General features: G+C 44.5%; 1 protein-coding gene across 6 annotated transcripts in view; it reads right to left on the bottom strand.

The window, feature by feature from the left end:
- Positions 1-19961, bottom strand: part of TTLL7 (tubulin tyrosine ligase like 7) — a 314533-nt gene that overhangs the window by 204854 nt on the left and 89718 nt on the right. For all 6 annotated transcript variants that reach the window (XM_068239147.1, XM_068239151.1, XM_068239146.1 and 3 more), the window contains exons 6-7: positions 18173-18331; positions 13345-13561 (exon numbers count right to left, since the gene is read on the bottom strand). In XM_068239147.1, the coding sequence (XP_068095248.1) occupies positions 13345-13561; positions 18173-18331 (376 nt within the window). The remainder of the gene's footprint in view (positions 1-13344; positions 13562-18172; positions 18332-19961) is intronic.

The following is a 19961-nucleotide window of genomic DNA, read 5'->3' as shown; positions in this document are numbered from 1 at the left end:
CATTACTTACCGAGCCTCCAATGACGTCTTCTAACCTTCCTGTAGCTTCCGGCAACTTTATGACGCCATCCATGCATGGCTCCTGGCGTGTCCTTGACCCGCTTCAGGTCACGTGACATGCCAGGAGTCGTGCACAGACGCAGGAAAACGCAGGAAGGTTAGAAGATGTCACTGGAGGCTCGGTAAGACAAGACACATAACATTTATATCAGGCATTTCTCCTTGTGGACTAAAAGCACCAGAGCTGCAGCCACTGGGACGTGCTCTATGGGCGGTAGCAGTGTTAGGGAGACTTGCCCAAGGTCTTCTACTGAATAGGTGCTGGCTTACTGAACAGGAAGGTCCGAGGTTCAAATCCACGTCTCCTGTGTCAGAGACAGAGCTCTTAACCAGTACACTATCCCTGCAAAACCCCAAAACCTTAGTCCCCGTTATCCCCTAGGCATGCCGGTTAGTTTAAACTTCCAGTCAGGGCTGGAGATACCATAGGAAAAAATGGGCAATTGCCCCAGGGCCCCAAAGCCTGTAGGGGCCCCCAAGGTGTCCCTCCCCATCCTAACTGTTGCTCCCCAGGGACTCTGCAGAGTCTGTTAAGTTGGGAGGTGATTGGGGGAGGGTCAGCAGCCAGCTCAGGGGCCCAGGAGGAAAATTTGGCTGCAACAAAGGGCCTCAAATTAAGCTTTTTGGTCGGGTGTCTGTTGGGGGGCCCCCAGGCTAATTTTGCCCTAGGGCCCAATTGTTACTTGAACCGGCCCTGCTTCCAGTTGCCCAAGTTCTGGATAATGGGGGCTTGCTGTATCTAACTTTTTTCACTCGCTTCAGTTACTCTCTATGCAGTGTTCCCCAACTCTGTCCTCAAGGCCCACCAACAGTGCATGTTTTGTGGAAATCCACACAAGTAGTTAATCAGCTCTGCTGAGACACTAATTACCTCACCTGTGAATGTTTGTTGGTCTCCTGTCAAACATGTACCTAGGTGGGCCTTGAGGACAGGGCTGGGGAGCTCTGCTTTATAGGATCTGCTGCTAATATTTGGATACCAGATACCACAGGACACCTTCACAGCTCTTTTAGAGTCCATGCCATGGCGAGTCAGAGCCGTTTCGGTGGCACAAGCATAAGCTACACAACATTTGGCAGATGGCCTTAATAATTTGGCCGATCAAAGTATGGCCACCTTGCCCCTTTGCCGGCTGAACGAATCCAAGGCTCACAACCTAACTACCATTTTCAACGATTGACAGAAGACCTAGATGGCGCCCACGTCAGTATAGAATATTCCACGCCTCATTTCTGAAGCAGCTTTAATCACGACCGTTACGTTTTAAACATCTCAGCCTCATTAAAGTCAGAAAGATGTAAAAATAATGTTGGCCAGATTCTTCCACCCATGACAACCATTTATAATATCTCACAGAAATGTAAATAGAGATATATACAAGTTCCTCGGTGACACGGACTTTAAAAGGATTCCGAGTTAATGAATTGATCCTTAGGGACGAACCTTCCACTTCAAGTAATCTCCAGATGTTCCTACTCAGTCAAACTACTCCGAACTTTCCCGGTGATGGCTCAAACTCCGAGAACGTTCATCTTGATTTGGTCTGCGATGTTCAATCATCCTTCATAATTAGCCTGTTTAGCCGGAGAGCGCGTTGAAGGACACGCTTCCTGTTCCAAATGTCTTCATTTATTATATTTGATTACAATAAATGATACGCCGCACTTCGGTGTTTACCGTGTGCGGAGTTTACGCGACAATAACGTTTCTGGTTTTGTCAACAACTGCTCGATCTTTTAAGACGAGACTGGATGGGTGGTCCAAGCAAGCTGGTGTTAATTAGGCGCCGTTTTATTAGAAAAATGATATGTAAAAATGAAATATAGAAAAAAGAAATATTTAAAAAGGCCGCCATTTAAAATAAAACGACTGTTCTACTATTTTTAATCGAAATTAATAACATTTGACCCCACTTCAAACCATGAGGTCAATACGAATCTTGACATTTTATTAATGCGTCTGATTAAGCGCTATCCGTAAAGTCCATATCCAGACAAAGATCTCTGTAGATATCCGCCCACTTAAAGAGAGTCTGAAGCCAAATTAAAAATGGCTTTTAAGCTTATATTCTGCAGGGGCATGTTTGCCGCTGCTAAAACGCCGCTATCCCGCGGCATAACGAGGGGTCTTTACCCCCCAAATCCCCCCTGCTACCTTCGGGGAGCGCTTCTGTGTGAGGCAGGGCTATGAGATGCAGCCCTGCCTCACACGCGTCTATCAGCGGCAGATCTCCGCCTCTCCCCCGCCCCTCTCAGTCTGCCTTCGCTGAGAGGGGCGGGGAGAGGCGGAGATCCGCCGCTGACAGACGCGTGTGAGGCAGGCCTGCAGCTCATAGCTCTGCCTCACACGGAAGCGCAAAGGGGCAGCAAAATCCACGACCAAGTTGGTCGTGGATTTTGCAGGGGGGATTTGGGGGGTAAAGACCCCTCGTTATGCCGCGGGATAGCGGCCTTTTAGCAGCGGCAAACATGCTTCACATGTACATAAGCTTAAAAGCCATTTTTAATTTGGTTTCAGACTCTCTTTAAAGTGAATGTTTACCAACTTAAAAATAAAAAAGTCAGATACTCACCTAAGGGGAGGGAAGGCTCGGTCCTAATGAACCTTCCCTCTCCTCTCCCGGTGCCCGGTCCCGCGCAGGATCCACCGTAGCAGTATTCGACCAGTTCGGTCAAATACTGCCACTTCCGCAGCCGAAGGGAGCTTTCGGAAGCCTTCGGGAGCACTCGGGCTTCCGAAGACGGGCCGCTCCATACTATGCATGCGCAAGCGCCCTCTATGACGCACTCGCACGTGCGTAGTATGGATCGGCCCGTCTTCGGAAGCCCGAGTGTTCCCGAAGACCTCCGAAGTCCCTGCGGCAGCGGACGCGAACGGGGGAGCCAGCGCAGCACCGAGGGCACCGGGAGAGGAGAGGGAAGGCTCATTAGGACCGAGCCTTCCCTCTCCTTAGGTGAGTATCTGACTTTTTTATTTTTAAATTGGTAACCACTGGCTTTAAAGATGAACTGTACAGTATTGAAAATAATGTAATGGATAAAATTGCTTATATTTTACAATATTAATTTACAAATTATTTAGGCTAGGTACACACATAGCAGAAACGCTAGCGTTGCGGAAAACACTGCGTTTTTGCCGCTAATGGAAGATAAGGATCCTTGTTTACTCCATGCTCACAGACCTGGGATTAGGATTGACCCAGAGGTATCGTAAATTCTTAGTTCACAAGTTCAGCTAGAATGGCTGAGAAAGTTCAAATATCATCAGCCTCATAAAGCATAACAGTATTTATAATAATCAGCAATGGAGCAACAGGCAGTTGTCAGTGAGCATAGTAGGAAAGCAAGCAGTGTAAGTGGCTGTCACACTATTTCAAGGGACAGGGGGAGGGGGTTCTGCCTAATTATGTGGATTTTTTCCTTTTTTTGGGGGGGGGGGGGGGGTGTAAGATCACTTTGAATCAGGAGCTTTTGAAGGAGCTTGTGAGCTGGAAAAGTGTGGTCACTCCTGGTCTAAATTAGTGTTTCCCAAACCTGTCCTTAAAGAGGAACTCTAGTGAAAATAATGTAATTTTAAAAAAAATTGCTTCATTTTTACAATAATTATGTATAAATGATTTAGTCAGTGTTTGCCCATTGTCAAATCTTTCCTCTCTCTGATTTATTCTGACATTTATCACATGGTGACATTTTTACTGCTGGCAGTTGATGTCAGTGGAAGGAAATGCTGCTTGCTTTTTTGGCAGTTGGAAACAGCTGTAAACAGCTGTTATTTGCTACAATGCAATGAGGTTCACAACCACAATATCAGCCATACAGAGCCCCCTGGTGATCCGTTTGAGAAAAGGAATAGATTTCTCCTGGGAAATCAGCTACTGATTGGGATGAAGTTCAATTCTTGGTTATGGTTTCTCTTTAAAGAGAACCTGTACTGAGTAAAAATATTTAAAATAAACACATGAGGTAACTTCAAATGAACATTACATAGTTACCTCGTCATCCGTTCCTCTCAGAAGCTCACAATTTTCTTCTGACAATAATCCCTTCCAGTTCTGACAATATTTTGTCAGATCTGAAATACATCAGTTGCTGTCAATAAAATATCAGTTGCTGTCAGTTATAGCTGAGAGGAAAACTGATGCACCAGTTAATGTCTATGTTTCCCTATGGCTCAAGTGGGCGATGTTACAGTTTAACTGTGTGCTGACCAGAAAGCTGTTATGGTTAATGGCTATTTTCAAAATGGAGGACGGAAAATTTCCTTGATCACAGTGAACAAACAGGATGCGGGACAGGAGAAAGACACTGAGGAGTAGACTACACGGGAGGTAAGTATGACTTGTGTATGCTTATTTTGACTTTTAATTTTCAGTTCAGGTTTTCTTTAACCAGCTGAGCGGTCTGGACGAGCTCAGCTCGTCCAACACCGCCAGCGGCTGCCGCTCAGGCCCTGCTGGGCCGATTTTAATGAAATAAAAAGCAGCACACGCAGCCGGCACTTTGCCAGCCGCGTGTGCTGCCTGATCGCCGCCGCTCTGCGGCGATTCGCCGCGAGCAGCGGCGAAAGAGGGTCCCCCCAGCCGCCCGAGCCCAGCGTAGCCGGAACAAAAAGTTCCGGCCAGCGCTAAGGGCTGGATCGGAGGCGGCTGACGTCACGACGTCGGCTGACGTCGATGACGTCACTCCGCTCGTCGCTATGGCGACGATATAAGCAAAACAAGGAAGGCCGCTCATTGCGGCCTTCCTTGTTTATTCTGGGCGCCGGAGGCGATCGGAAGATCGCCTCCGGAGCGCCCTCTAGTGGGCTTTCATGCAGCCAACTTTCAGTTGGCTGCATTAAATAGTTTTTTTTTTATTTAAAAAAAACCCTCCCGCAGCCACCCTGGCGATTTAATCAGAACGCCAGGGTGGTTAAGCCTGTTGGGCAGAGATGTAAATAAACACCCATTATCATGCCGTTCAGATTTCAAGGGGATGGGAGGCGGTAGCATACAAAGCTCTCTGAGAACATCGGGGCCTCCAGCTATGGAAATGGCACCACAGGAAGTGGTTGGTTATGGAGCTACAGACCGGGCAGTTTAAACATTATTTATTTGGTATAAGCTTATCAAAGAGCCTCCATGCAGATAAAAACAAGCTTTGTCACAAAGAGCCCCCACAGAGGTAGTAAAACACCGGTACCTGGAGTTGGACTCTAAAGTGGGGCTGTTTTTGAAGTTACTAACTTTGTCTACACCACAGGTGGGTGACAGAGAATCGCCTGCAGCCATAGCAACTCATGGATCAGACTTTTATACCATTCCTGATATCAAAAGTGAATGTTCACAGTTTGTTTTCAAGCAGAGGTAAACTTATAGTGTTGTTATGTGTTATTAAAGAAAAAATACTTTATTTCATCCTCTGTTTTAACCCGAATGTAACCCATTTAAATTAAGCCTTAAAGAGGAACTGTAGTGAAATAAAAAGTATGAATATATACTTGAGTAGAAGTCTAAAAATGTAGGTCTGATTCACTTCATAAAAGTATAGGGGTCGGCTTATACATGAGTCATGGGCAACACTGAGCACACTGGGTTATGTGTACTAATAGTGACATTCCCATTTGCAGCAATTTACCCAGTGGTAAGTGATACTTTGAGGAAAGAAAATGTCAAGGAAACACAGGTCTGAAAGTCCAGGCCACAACAATTAACAAGGAAAGGGGCAGGGGGGAAATACTGGGCTGCAGGAAGGGGAGTGAATCATTGCTGCACTTGGGGGCCTGGCGGAGGTATTGGCTGCACTTAATGGACAGGAGGGGTTAATGGCTGCAATACTGTATGTAGTGCAGTAATTAACCTCTCCTGAGCTCCAAGTTCAGTCATTAACTTTGCTGGGTAGACTTATACTTGAGTCAATAAAAAACTCCAGCTTAAGAGGGTTGAATATTGGAGTCGACTTATACACAATGTCGTCTTGTATTCACGTATATACGGTAAATTAAGATGGAAGCCTCTATACTTCTCTCACTTATAGAGGAACCTTAACTCAGTTGTGTACATAAGGCGCTGTGCAAAAAGGGCGCACGATAAAGCCAAGATCATTATTTTTATATTTATAACGAAATATGGCTTAAATTAGCAATGGTTAGCAAAGTGATTTTTAATGATTGTACGTATTCCAAAAGGTGTAAGTGTGTGCTTATTACATGTAGCCGAAAACCCTTCTCTTCCACAAAACCCTCCCTATACTGATACCTAACCCTCAGACCCCTGTGTAACGATAGGTGTCAGCAACCAGAGAGAATCTGATTCTTGGCGATCTGCAGTATCCCCAAGAATACAGATATACCTGATTATTGAGGATCTGCAGAATCTGCATTTCAACTTTGCTCTAAAACATTATTTACAGTATATTATATGCAACCAGCATTTTTTACTAGACCAGCATTGGAAGGGTTACACAGAGCTTTAAAGTTCCTGGAGATTTCTGCAGACGCATCCGAAGCTCAGATAGATACATTTTGTTTACATAAATGTATCTAAGTGTTGAATGTGACTCACTCTCACTGACTGAGCTGGAGGACAGCCAAAGTGTGTAACATTCAACACTTAGATACATTTATGTAAACAAAATGTATATCTGAGCTTCGGATGCATCTGCAGTTCTTTCCAGGAACTTTAAAACTCTGTGTAACCCTTCCAATGCTGGTCTAGTAAAAAAAAAATGCTGGTTGCATATAATATACTGTAAATAATGTTTTAGACCAAAGTTGAAATGCAGGGTTATATTCCGCTTTAAGGGTCGAAAAGGCTGCATGAGCCTCTGGTGACCAGTGATGAGTGTCAGCCCCTTTCCTGGTGAGACTGGTGAGAGGGGAGATGATGGTAGAGTACCCCTTAATGAACCTTCTGTAGTAATTGGCAAACCCCAGGGACCTCTGAAGTGCCTTCAGCCCCACAGGCTGAGGCCACTCCAGGACAGCAGAAACTTTCCCTGGGTCCATCGAGAGGCCAGAAGTGGAGATAATGTACCCCAAGAAGGCTACTGACTCTACCTCAAAGAGGCACTTCTCCAGTTTGGCATAAAGTTGATTCTGTCTTAACTTTTTTAACACCCATCTGACATGCTGGCGATGTTCAGAGAGACTGGACGAAAAGATTAATATAACGTCCAAGTAGACCAGAACAAACTTCCCCAACACTTCCCTGAACACCTCATTAATTAACTCCTGGAAGACGGCCGGCGCGTTACACAACCCGAAGGGCATCACCAGGTACTCGTAATGCCCGTCGGGCGTGTTGAAGGCCGCCTTCCATTCGTCACCATCCCTGATACGGACTAGGTTGTATGCACCCCTGAGATCTAGCTTGGAAAAAATCTTGTCGTTGGTCACCTGTGTGAACAAATCGTCAATCAATGGCAAAGGGTAGCGTATTTTCACTGTGATCTTATTCAGGCCTCGATAATCTTCACAGGGGAGCAGGCCTCCGTCTTTTTTCTTTACAAAAAAGAAACCTGCCCCTGCTGGTGAACGAGAGGGACGGATGAACCCTTTCGCCAAGTTTTCCCTGATGTATTCCTGCATAGCTAGTTTCTCCGGCCCAGACAGGTTATAAAGATGACCCCTGGGCGGCATACAACCAGATCTCAGATCGATGGGACAATCGAAGGCACGGTGGGGGGGAAGTTTGTCCGCTGACTTAGGACAGAAGACGTCAGCAAATTCTGCGTATTGTCTCGGTACACCTTCAACCTGAATGTTGGTATTACCCATGGTTACTTTCGCTAAACAATGATGATAACAATGGGATGACCAGCTCGTTAGCTGACCTGAAACCCAGTCTATCTGAGGCGAGTGAATTTGTAACCAGGGCATGCCAAGAATGATGGTAGAGGTTGCCATATGCAAAACCAGAAATTGCAGATTCTCCCCATGTAATACCCCCACACTGAGTTGCAAACTTGGAGTACGGGATAAGGGGTGTCTACTCTGCAGAGGAGAGTCATCTACAGCAGTGACCAGGATCGGCTGATCCAAGGGGAGCATGGGTATTCCCAATTTTTTTGCAAACTTGTAATCTATAAAATTAGCCGCTGAACCGGAATCAATGAAAGCTTCAGTGGAAACAGTCTGACCTTCCCATGTGACAGAACAGGGAAGTAGCAGACGATTGTTATGTAGAGGTAAAGACTGCGCGCCTAGGGCATTACCTCTGACTACTCCTAGGCGGCAGCGTTTCCCGACTTCCTGGGGCAATTCTGCACTCTATGACCCTCCTCTGCACAGTACAAACAGAGCTGTTCTGTTTTCCTTCGATTCCTCTCTGACTGCGTCAATTTGGACTGACCAATTTGCATTGGCTCGGGTGGCGGTGAGGCAGGTGAAGGAGTGGCATAGGAGACATATCTGATCCTGTCTTTACCACGGGTTTGTTTTTGATATCGTAACCGACGATCAACCCGTACTGCCAAAGAGATTGCTTCATCAATAGTTTTCGGTTCAGGGTGTCCCAACATCAATTCAGAGACTGCGTCTGACAACCCTGATAGAAAACAATCCAGCAGCGCAAACGCCCCCCACCTAGCCGACACCGACCACTTCCTGAACTTAGCTGCATAAACTTCCACTGGATCCTTGCCTTGGCGCAAGGTCTTCAACTTCCGTTCAGCGGTAGAGGCAATGTCTGGATCATCATAAATTATGGCCATGGACTTAAAAAACTCCTCAACTGACCTGAGTGCTTCATGCCCTGACGGTAAACTATACCCCCAGGTCTGAGCATCCCCTGAGAGTAAGGTCTTAATAAAGATAATTCTCTGTGCCTCTGTTCCTGACAGATTAGGCCTCAGTTCAAAATATGACATTACACGATTCTTAAAATTCTGAAAGTCAGATCTATGGCCAGAAAACCTTTCGGGTACAGACATTCTTAAGTCTGTGACTGGAGGGGATCGCACTGAATTTACAGTCGTCTGAAGGACTTGTAGTGACCCAGATAAAGCAGAGATCTGGGCCTGCTGACCGTCCATCACTCTGATGAGATTTTCCACCGAGGTGGTGAGTGTGTCAAGACGACTGTTAAGTGCGTCCATATTGTTTTGGTCTGGCGTTCTGTAACGATAGGTGTCAGCAACCAGAGAGAATCTGATTCTTGGCGATCTGCAGTATCCCCAAGAATACAGATATACCTGATTATTGAGGATCTGCAGAATCGCCAATAATCCAAGTATGACTAACCTCTAGACACCTGAAGCGTGTAAGTGTTTGGTGTAACAGTAGGAATTGGACCACCAGGGTAGCAGGTGGTCCAATAAGTAGAGAAAGACTCTACTGCAGTCAAGGGCTCCAGGAGGGGGAGTCCCTGACTGGTTTTGCTGCAAGGCCCCCTCTGAGGAGCAGGGGACCCTTGCAGGAGGACTGAGCACCCAAGGGGTGGGTGACAGCCATGATTCGGTAACCAGGGACAGGCAGGGTTGGCAACAGTAGATCAGATGTGCAAAGGTACCGAATCAGAAGGCAGAAGAGAAGTCAGGAGAGCTACAATTCATAAACAGATATCCAATAATGCCTAGTCTAGTGTGTGTTGTCCGTGGTCCCACACCCAGGAACTGGTCTTAAGGAATAACACAGATGATATACAGTATTCCTAGTCTGGGGTGTGAGGTCCGTGGTCTCTACACCCTGGAACTGGTCTAAGGAATAATACAGATGATATACAGTATTCCTAGTCTGGGGTGTGAGGTCCATGGTCTCAACACCTTGGAACTATGCTAGAGAATAACACAGATAATAATACAGTGAACTGGCTAAGTGTGGATTCCCAGGTCCACCTGGTTCCACCACACTGAAGGATCTGACTAAGGTCTGAGTGCTAACACATAGGAATTCGCAACGCCAGACAACTAGCAACTGAACAGCAAGAGATATATATAGCAAAGCGCTCCACAGCGCCGCCCAGCTCCCATCAACCAATCACCTGTTGAGCTGGGATCATCTGACCGCCTCGATCAGCTGACCCTTCTCCTATTGGCATAAGGAGCCTGTCTTGCGGCGCGCGCGTAGCTCTCCATCTGTGTGCACTACTAGGTCCGGACAAACCAGACGCATGCTGCTGCGGGGAAACCGCCGCTCTGTACGCGGACACCGCCGCCTCACTGTCAGAACGCGCGTCGGTTTCTCCGCAATCCATCACACCCTGCTAGTGGTGTCTAAATCTAAGACCCACCTGGTGGTGCCTAACCCTAAGACCCACCTGGTGGTGCCTAACCCTAAGACTCTCCTGGTGGTGTCTAAACCTAAGATTTCCCCACAAAATTATAATTCTCAAAACTAATGTAAAAACAATAAAAAAGTAGAATATCAAAATGTTGAAAAAAATAAAATGATAATTTACAAAAATGATAATTGTGAAAACAAGTTTCATAACAATATTTTTTCAAACCACTAATTTTGAAAATAAAAAGTTCGGTTTGACGGGCGGGGCGCCTGGCACCCAAATCGTCCAGTTTTGCGCCTAAGAGCCAATATTTAACATTAGAGTGAATGGCAGTGGACGATTTGTCCACTTCAGGACAGTTTGTAATGTGAATCAGAATGTAAATCAGGGAGAAGAAAGATTTTACAATGGGTAAACACTGACTAAATGATCTATAAATGAATTATTATGCGATTATTATGTCATTGTGGCTTGGGTCAGCAAACAAGGAATATTTCCCAGCACTGTAAAAGTGAGGCAAGGGTTAATAAGGATCAATCGTGCACGGAAATATCAGAAGCCGCACACGGCGTTCCTGCACAGAGCCTGCCTGAAGGAATGAGCAGTCACATTACACAACATGTGGATGTGATTTCAGCTACATCTTCCCACTTGTTACATGTCATCTGTGGCCGTGTCTGCCCAGGGGCCACGCTTATCCCACAATCCCCATCACACTCCACAGATCCCTGAGACTCAACAGCTCTGCTCCACGTCTGACGGTCCAGCTTTACTGTACAGTCTCACCGCCCTTCCTACAGTGTGCAGGAGGAGGAGAGGGATGGACGTGTCGGCCTCATTTATTTACACACCCTTGGGTTTGAGAAGTTGGGTGACCTGCCACCTCGTGTGGATTATTCACAAATTGTCTACTAACGAAAAGGGGGTAAGAAAAGACATACTTACCTAAGAAGAGAGAAGCCCCTTCAACCTATAGATCAGGGGTAGGGAACCTATGGTTTGGGAGCCAGATGTGGCTCTTTTGATGGCTGCATCTGGCTCACATACAAATCAGTAGGGGGCGATTCACTAAGCTACACTACTCAAGCAGCGCAACTTAGTGTGGCAGAGCAAGTAAAATCTTCAAAGTAGGCATGCTACTGCTGTAGCATGCACTACTAACTTATTCACAGTGCCCCCAAAACGAATGGCTGCTCCAATTGTCCCACTCTGGACCCTGATTGGCCAAATAGGCTACATGTCACTTGACACGCAGCCTATTGGGCCAAAGTGTGGGGATCTCATCCTACAAAGTGAATCAACCCCCAAGTCAGCTAGCTAATTGTACTAGCTGTTAGTCTGTATTTCTCCTGTCTGTCTCTCGGGGAAATTGCTGTTTTAAAATATGTGGCGTTTATGGCTCTCTCAGCCAAAAAGGGTACTGACCCCTGCTATTGAGGCTTCCCAGGTCCTCCTTGCTCCTCCCACCACTCTCCCGGACCCCCTTTAACATCGAGGCCGCACTCCTCATCTAGCATGAGCTTGGCATATGACTTAATGCGCAGTAGCACGCAAATGAATTCAATTTCACCAGTTCATGTCAGTAGGAAAATTTATAAAGTTGTTATTCTCACAGTAGTAAAGCCACAGTCCTCAAACTTGGCACAGTTAGTCACTTGGTGGCCGAGGTTAAAAATTCAGTAAAAGTGGGCGGAGCATAAAACAGCCAATCACATTTCAGTCATTCTCTATTTTTCCTGATGAAGTGTTGCACTGTGGAGTACAGGTAGTCCCTTGTTAACAAACGAAGTAGGGACTGTACGTTCGTTCTTAACCTGAATCTGTCCTTAAGTCGGAACATTGTGCCATCTCTGTCCCCTGTACCTCCTCTGTGCCTCTCTGTGCCTCCAGTGTCCCCCTCTGTGTCACATCTGCCCTCTGCACCTGCTTATAGAAGTTTAAAAGCCATTTTTTCTTTGAATTTTTTAAAATCGATTTTCTCAATAACTACAAGTCCAAATTGAATTTTTTTTCTACTTGTTCCCACAAAGTCTATGCCGTTCACATCGGCAGGTCGTTCATAAGTCGGGCGTTCATAAGTCGGGGACTACCTGTAGTCAAATTTGAGTCTTCTTTGGGGAGGTAAGTCCATCTCTACCTCCTTTTTTAAACTGTGTTTATTGTATTTTACTCTATGATTGGCACCTCTGTTCCAGTGTATCTTACCAGTTTTGAGCTCTTCCTTGGAGGGGTGTTATCCCCTTTTAGCTATCTACAGAGAGCAACTTCTTAAAGAGAAACTCCGACCAAGAATTGAACTTTATCCCAATCAGTAGCTGATACCCCCATTTACATGAGAAATCTATTCCTTTTCACAAACAGACCATCAGGGGGTGCTGTATGACTGATATTGTGGTGAAACCCCTCCCACAAGAAACTCTGAGGACTGTGGTACTCCTGGCAGTTTCCTGTCTGTGAACCTTGTTGCATTGTGGGAAATAGCTGTTTACAGCTGTTTCCAACTGCCAAAACAGCAAGCAGCAGCTACATCACCTGCCAACAGTAAAAATGTCACCATGTAATAAATGTCAGAATGTAAATTAGGGATTTAAAAGATTTTACCATGTGCAAACACTGACTAAATCATTTATACATAATTATTGTAAAAATGAAGCACTTTTTTATTACATTATTTTCACTGGAGTTCCTCTTTAACCTGAGTAAGGTCAGGTGTAAATAAAAGGAAATAAATATGTCAGCCTCCATATCCCTCTCACCTCGGGTTCACTTAATTTTTGACGCAGGTTTCCATGAAGTTGGATTTGAGCGATCACTCGCTGCACTGTATATAGCAGTGATGGCTAACCTTGGCACTCCAGCTGTGACAAAACTACAAATCCCATCATGCCTCTGCCTCCCCGAGTTATGTTTAGAGCTGTCAGAGTATTGCAATGCCTCATGGGACTTGTAGTTCCACCACAGCTGGAGTACCAAGGTTAGCCATCACTGGTATATATTATCTTAAATAGACTGCTATGCAGTAGTGAGCTAATCAGACTGATCCAAACCAAAAATGCTTAGTTTAGAATAAGATTACACAACCTACCAGGTTGGACTCCGATGGCGGATGATACTTCTCTGTTCCCATTCTGACCAGTCCGTCATTGTACAAGAATATCCTCAGAGGATCGCAAGACGTGACCAGGATGTAGATCCGCAGATCGAACTTGTATCCTTCCAGGAGAAAGGGTTTGTCGAGATACTCCTGAACGATGAGATGATCCTGAGCCTGCAGTTTCTCTCCATTCCGAATCAGAGAAATCCTGCAACACAACAGAGGAGGGCGGTGTTACAGAGCTCTGTGCTGTGTAACATAGCTGTACCCCTAGCTTATCAGTTATTGAAATGTATTTTACAATACATTTTTCCCTCCCAAAAAAGTTCATTTCAGTACTGCATGACTCCAGTGTGTGGCTTGGTGACTCATGTATTAGAACTCACCATCCTAACAGGTTAGTGCCATTCTAAAATTGGAAAGGCAACCCAAGTTACAGGAGAGTTAATGAGATGGTTTGGTTAGTGTTAGGACTGAGTAATATTATCAGTCATGGTCAGGTGAGCCTTTTAGGGAAAAGCCCAACTAAACTCAGAACTGAAGAAGAAAAAAGCTACTTGCAATCAGGTAGCTAAGCTGTGAGAGTCGGACTATAAATAAGGTCATACCAAGAAAAATTGATGCTTTTGAACTGTGGGTGTGGCGAAAGCTAATGCAAGTTCCCTGGACTGCGGAAAGATCTATCCAGTAAATATTTAAAGTAATTAGGCCAGAGTGTTCACTAGAAGGGTTGATACTACTATTGAAACTCAAATAATTTGGTCAAATAATGAGAAGACCGAATTCTTTGGATAACTAATTGATGGTTGGAAAAATTGAGGACGAAAGAAGAAGAGGACTACAGTGGCTACGTTATTGGACTACCAACTAACCAACTGGCACCGCTCCAATCGGCTGCTCGTCTCATTCATCTCTCTTCTTGCTCATCCTCAATCAATCGGAGGATCCATTTCAAACTCTTAACCCTAACCCTCTCTCTCTCCTGTACATCTCCTCACTAGTTTCCAAAAACCAATTCAATCGCAATCTCAGATCTGCACATGACTTTCTGTGGTCCTCCTCTAGAATCACCTCTTCACATTCACGTTTACAAGATTTCACACGTGCCTCATCCTTTCTCTGGAATCTCCTTTAAAAACACATATGCCACTCTCCAACCTTTGAAACCTTTAAACGCTCACTCAAAACTCACTTTTTTCAACAAGCATACACTCTAACTTAGGCCATTCCTCCTTTGACCTCTGGCCAAGTTGAACTCCTTACTAGATAATCCTAAAAACACTGCCTCTAGGTATAATATTGTATAATACCCCACTTCCTGTTCACCCCCTATTCTTTTAGATTGTAAGCTCGCAAGGGCAGGGCTCTCACACGTCTGTGTCTTGGAAAGTTATACTTTTTTTTAATCATTTTATTTTTGTCACTGTCATTACTGTATTTTGCACCAATTCTGTATTTGGTACCAATTCTGTATTTTGTATATTGGTGTACAACATTGTCTGCATTGTTTTGTATCCCATGTTTGTTTCTTACTATACACAGTTTCACGAAATTTGCTGGCGCTTTATAAATCAATAAAAATAATAATAAACAGACCGCATATGTGAAGCACTGAACAAAATAAAACTATATTGTCCTTTAACCTCTTCCTGGACAGCCATAGTTGAAATCTAAGCCCTGTTTGTGGGCGCTTACTCTACATACGTATGAAATTGCCTCCAGGAGACTTGAGCGCAGGATACAGCTGATACAGTGGGATGCAAAAGTTTGGGCAACCTCGTTAATCGTCATGATTTTCCTGTATACATCGTTGGTTGTCACGATAAAAAAAATCTCAATTAAATATATCATATAGAGGCTGTAGTTTCTGCAAAAGGAGGATCTACTAAATATTGATTTCATTTCTTTTTTGTGGTACCCAAATTTATGCACCTGTCTAATTTTATTTAAACAATTATTGCACACTTTCTGCAAATCCAATAAACTTCATTTCACTTCTGAAATATCACTGTGTGCGTCTCCTATGCGATATATTTAACTGACATTTTTGATCGTAACAACCAACGATTTATACAGGAAAATCATGACGATTAACAAGGTTGCCCAAACTTTCATATCCCACCGTATATGTCTTATCCTGCTGCTGCACAAGTCCCGGTGGCGTTAATTACCATTCCCCCTCTAGGGGGACGTGGATGGTGGGGAATGATGTAATTCGACTTTCAGCTGTGGCTGGCGGCCGAATTACAGTGTTTTAAAAGTAACTTCAGCTCCGTCTTCTGACAGCGACGAAGTTACTCACTGTGCGCCACTATAGCTGTAATTCCCATTATGGTCTATGGTGGTGCCAGCTGCGCCCAAATCTCCTGCGTTGGAGTCAACATGCTCCAAATAACTTTTGCAATAGACACCGCATCCTGGCTTGGTTAAAGAGACTCCGTAACAAAAATTTCATCCTGTTTTCTACCATTCTACAAGTTCCAAAACCTATCCTAATGTGCTCTGGCTTACTGCAGCACTTTCTACTATCACCATCTCTGTAATAAATCAGCTTATCTTTCCCCTGTCGGACTTGTCACCCTGTGTTTGGAAGGCTGCCAAGTTCTTTAGTGTTGTGGTTCTGTGATGCATCTCCCCCCTCCAGGCCCCTCTCTGCACACTGCCTGTGTGTTATTTAAATTAGGGCAGCTTCTCTCTGCTCTATTATCTTTTACAAGCTGGATAAATCGTCCTCTGAGCTGGCTGGGCTTTCACATACTGAGGAATTACAGACGGGTAGAGCTGTCTGCACTCTGCAGGAGGAAACAGCCTGTCACTATTCAGTGGGTGATAGCTGCAGGGGGAAAGAAACACACAAATTATCTCTTGAGATTCAAAAGGAAGGCTGTATACAGCCTGTTTTTGTATGGATGTATTTTCTATGTGTGGACATACTGTACATCAACCTACTTCCTGTTTTGGGGGCCATTTTGTTTGTTTATAAACAAACTTTTAAAAACTGTTTTTAACCACTTTTAATGCATTGGGGAGCGGCAAAATTGTGACAGAGGGGAATAGGAGATGTCCCCTAACGCACTGGTATGTTTACTTTTGTGCGATTTTATCAATACAGATTCTCTTTAAAGGAGACGGAATGTATTAGACACAAACATTCAATATACAGTGATGTGAAAAACTATTTGCCCCCTTCCTGATTTCTTATTCTTTGAATGTTTGTCACACTTAAATGTTTGTGCTCATAAAAAAACGTTAACTATTAGTCAAAGATAACATAATTCAACACAAAATGCAGTTTTAAATGATGGTTTTTATTATTTAGTTAGAAAAAAAACTCAAAACCTACATGGCCCTGTGTGAAAAAGAAATTGCCCCCTGAACCTAATAACTGGTTGGGCCACCCTTAGTAGCATTAACTGCAATCAATCGTTTGCGATAACTTGCAACGAGTCTTTTACAGCGCTATGGAGGAATTTTGGCCCACTCATCTTTGCAGAATTGTTGTAATTCAGCTTTATTTGAGGGTTTTCTAGCATGAACCGCCTTTTTAAGGTCATGCCACAACATCTCAATAGGATCCAGGTCAGGACTTTGACTAGGCCACTCCAAAGTCTTCGTTTTGTTTTTCTTCAGCCATTCAGAGGTGGATTTGCTGGTGTGTGTTGGGTCATTGTCCTGCTGCAGCACCCAAGATCGCTTCAGCTTGAGTTGACGAACAGATGGCCGGACATTCTCCTTCAGGATTTTTTGGTAGACAGTAGAATTCATGGTTCCATCTATCACAGCAAGCCTTCCAGGTCCTGAAGCAGCAAAACAACCCCAGACCATCACACTACCACTACCATATTTTACTGTAGGTATGATGTTCTTTTGCTGAAATGCTGTGTTACTTCTACGCCACATGTAACAAGACACGCACCTTCCAAAAAATTCAACTTTTGTCTCGTCGGTCCACAAGGTATTTTCCCCAAAGTCTTGGCAATCATTGAGATGTTTTTTTAGCAAAATTGCGACGAGCCTTAATGTTCTTTTTGCTTAAAAGTGGTTTGCGCCTTGGATATCTGCCATGCAGGCCGTTTTTGCCCAATCTCTTTCTTATGGTGGAGTCCTGAACACTGACCTTAATTGAGGCAAGTGAGGCCTGCAGTTCTTTAAATGTTGTCCTGGGGTCTTTTGTGGCCTCTCGGATGAGTTTTCTCTGCGCTCTTGGGGTAATTTTGGTCGGCCGGCCACTCCTGGAAAGGTTCATCACTGTTCCATGTGTTTGCCATTTGAGGATAATGGCTCTCACTGTGGTTCGCTGGAGTCCCAAAGCTTTAGAAATGGCTTTATAACCTTTACCAGACTGATAGATCTCAATTACAGTACTTTTGTTCTGATTTGTTGCTGAATTTCTTTGGATCTTGGCATGATGTCTAGCTTTTGAGGTGCTTTTGGTCTACTTCCCTGTGTCAGATATCTCCTATTTAAGTGATTTCTTGATTGAAACAGGTGTGGCAGTAATCAGGCCTGGGGGTGACTACAGAAATTGAACTCAGGTGTGATAAACCACAGTTACGTTATTTTTTAACAAGGGGGGCAATCACTTTTTCACACAGGGCCATGTAGGTTTTGAGTTTTTTTTCTCACTAAATAATAAAAACCATCATTTAAAACTGCATTTTGTGTTCAATTATGTTATCTTCGACTAATAGTTAACGGTTTTTGATGAGCAGAAACATTTAAGTGTGACAAACATGCAAAAGAATAAGAAATCCGGAAGGGGGCAAATAGTTTTTCACATAACTGTATCTTATAGGAAGGTAAAGCAATATGAGATTACCCGTGACCCATCGCCCCATTGGCCGGTTTTATGATGAATGTTTTCTGTTTCTTCTTCTTCTTTAGCTCTTTCACGTAGTTTTGGTATTGCGTGTATTCTGCTGGGAATATCCAGGTGTGCGGGATAAAGCTGTACTCATGTGGCTGACACTTTATCATTCTGGAAGAGAAAAAACAGCAAGATGTTCATCAGAAGTCATGAGATGCATGTCCAATGCCATGGGGGGGAAATACAGACCACAGTGTGGGGGGGAGGGGAGGGGATATTAGCAATCAATTGTGGGATGCCTTTGTGCTGGGAATACACGGTTCTTTTTTAGCCCATTAGATGGGTTAGATAGATCATTTCCAACATTTCCAACATGTCCGATCGCCGTTCAATCATTTTGCCGCTCGGTTTGTCATTGAAGTGAATTGAAAAAAAATAAGAAAACCGAACAGGAAATAGCGCTGCGTAATATGTTGGCGCTTTATAAATACAATAAATAAATAATAATAAATAGGAGAATCGAGTGGAACTCAAGTGGCAAAAATGATGGGGCGCAGAATCGAGCGCCAGAAATGACCGCGTATTCCCAGCAAAAGGGTGATACCATTAGTACTACGCACACAGCTAAATTGATCATAAATGTATTTGCAGTTCAAGTTTGCCTTAAAGGGACACTTAAGTCAAACAACAAAAATGAATTTTACTCACCTGGGGCTTCCAATAGCCCCCTGCAGCTGTCCGGTGCCCTCGCCGTCTCCATCCGATCCTCCTGGCCCCACCGGCAGCCACTTCCTGTTTCGGTGACAGGAGCTGACAGGCTGGGGACGCGAGTGATTCTTCGCGTTCCTGGCCACAATAGCGCCATCTATGCTGCTATAGCATATATCATATACCATATAGCAGCATAGAGGGTGCTAATGTGTTTGGGAACGTGAAGAATCACTCGCGTCCCCAGCCTGTCAGCTCCTGTCACCGAAACAGGAAGTGGCTGCCGGCGGGGCCAGGAGGATCGGAGGGAGACGGCGAGGGCACCGGACAGCTGCAGGGGGCTATTAGAAGCCCTAGGTGAGTAAAACTCATTTTTTTTTGTTTGACTTAAGTGTCCCTTTAAAAGTCACCAGGGTCCATATGCAATTCAAATGTTCTCCTAAGAGGTAATTTTTCATTATTTCAGCACTCTGCAATTGAAAAAGTACCAAAGAGTAGGTGAAAAAGTAGGGGTAACATTATTTTCTTGCTTGCTGGTGACTTAACCACATTACCACCACAGGTGTGTGTATCTACGCTCCTTTTAACACCCTGTCCCCACCAGGGGCGTAGATACACGCACCCCCCGCCGCTACTGCCGCTGTCCGCGCTTCCGCTCGCTCGTGCGCACGCTCCCGCACTCGTGCACGCCGCCGCCCACTTGCCCGGAGATCAATGAATGGGAAAAACCATTCCCGTTCGTTGATCTCAGCCCCCCAGCAATGATCGGCTGGTTCTATGAGAAGCAGCGCAATCATTGTGAAAAAAAAAAAAGTTTCCCAGCCTCAATGAACTTCCGTACTTCTTACGCTTACAGGACGCATTCACAAAAAATTACTGTGGCCATCTTGTGGCCAAAAAGTAAAACTACACCCAAAAACATTTTTCATATATAAATACATAGTGCTATATTATAAATTAACTCATTACCTCGCACAATCCCAATTTTTTAGGGTTTTTTTTTGTAATAAAAAGAAAGAAAAATTACAATAAAAAAAATTACATAGTTACCTTAGGGACTGAACGCTTTAAATATTTATGTCAAGAGGGTATA

This window comes from Hyperolius riggenbachi, chromosome 6 (genome assembly GCF_040937935.1).
Source record: "Hyperolius riggenbachi isolate aHypRig1 chromosome 6, aHypRig1.pri, whole genome shotgun sequence".
Lineage (NCBI taxonomy): Eukaryota > Metazoa > Chordata > Amphibia > Anura > Hyperoliidae > Hyperolius > Hyperolius riggenbachi.
Note: the sequence above shows the minus strand (reverse complement) of the source record. Positions and strands in the feature narration are given on the sequence as shown.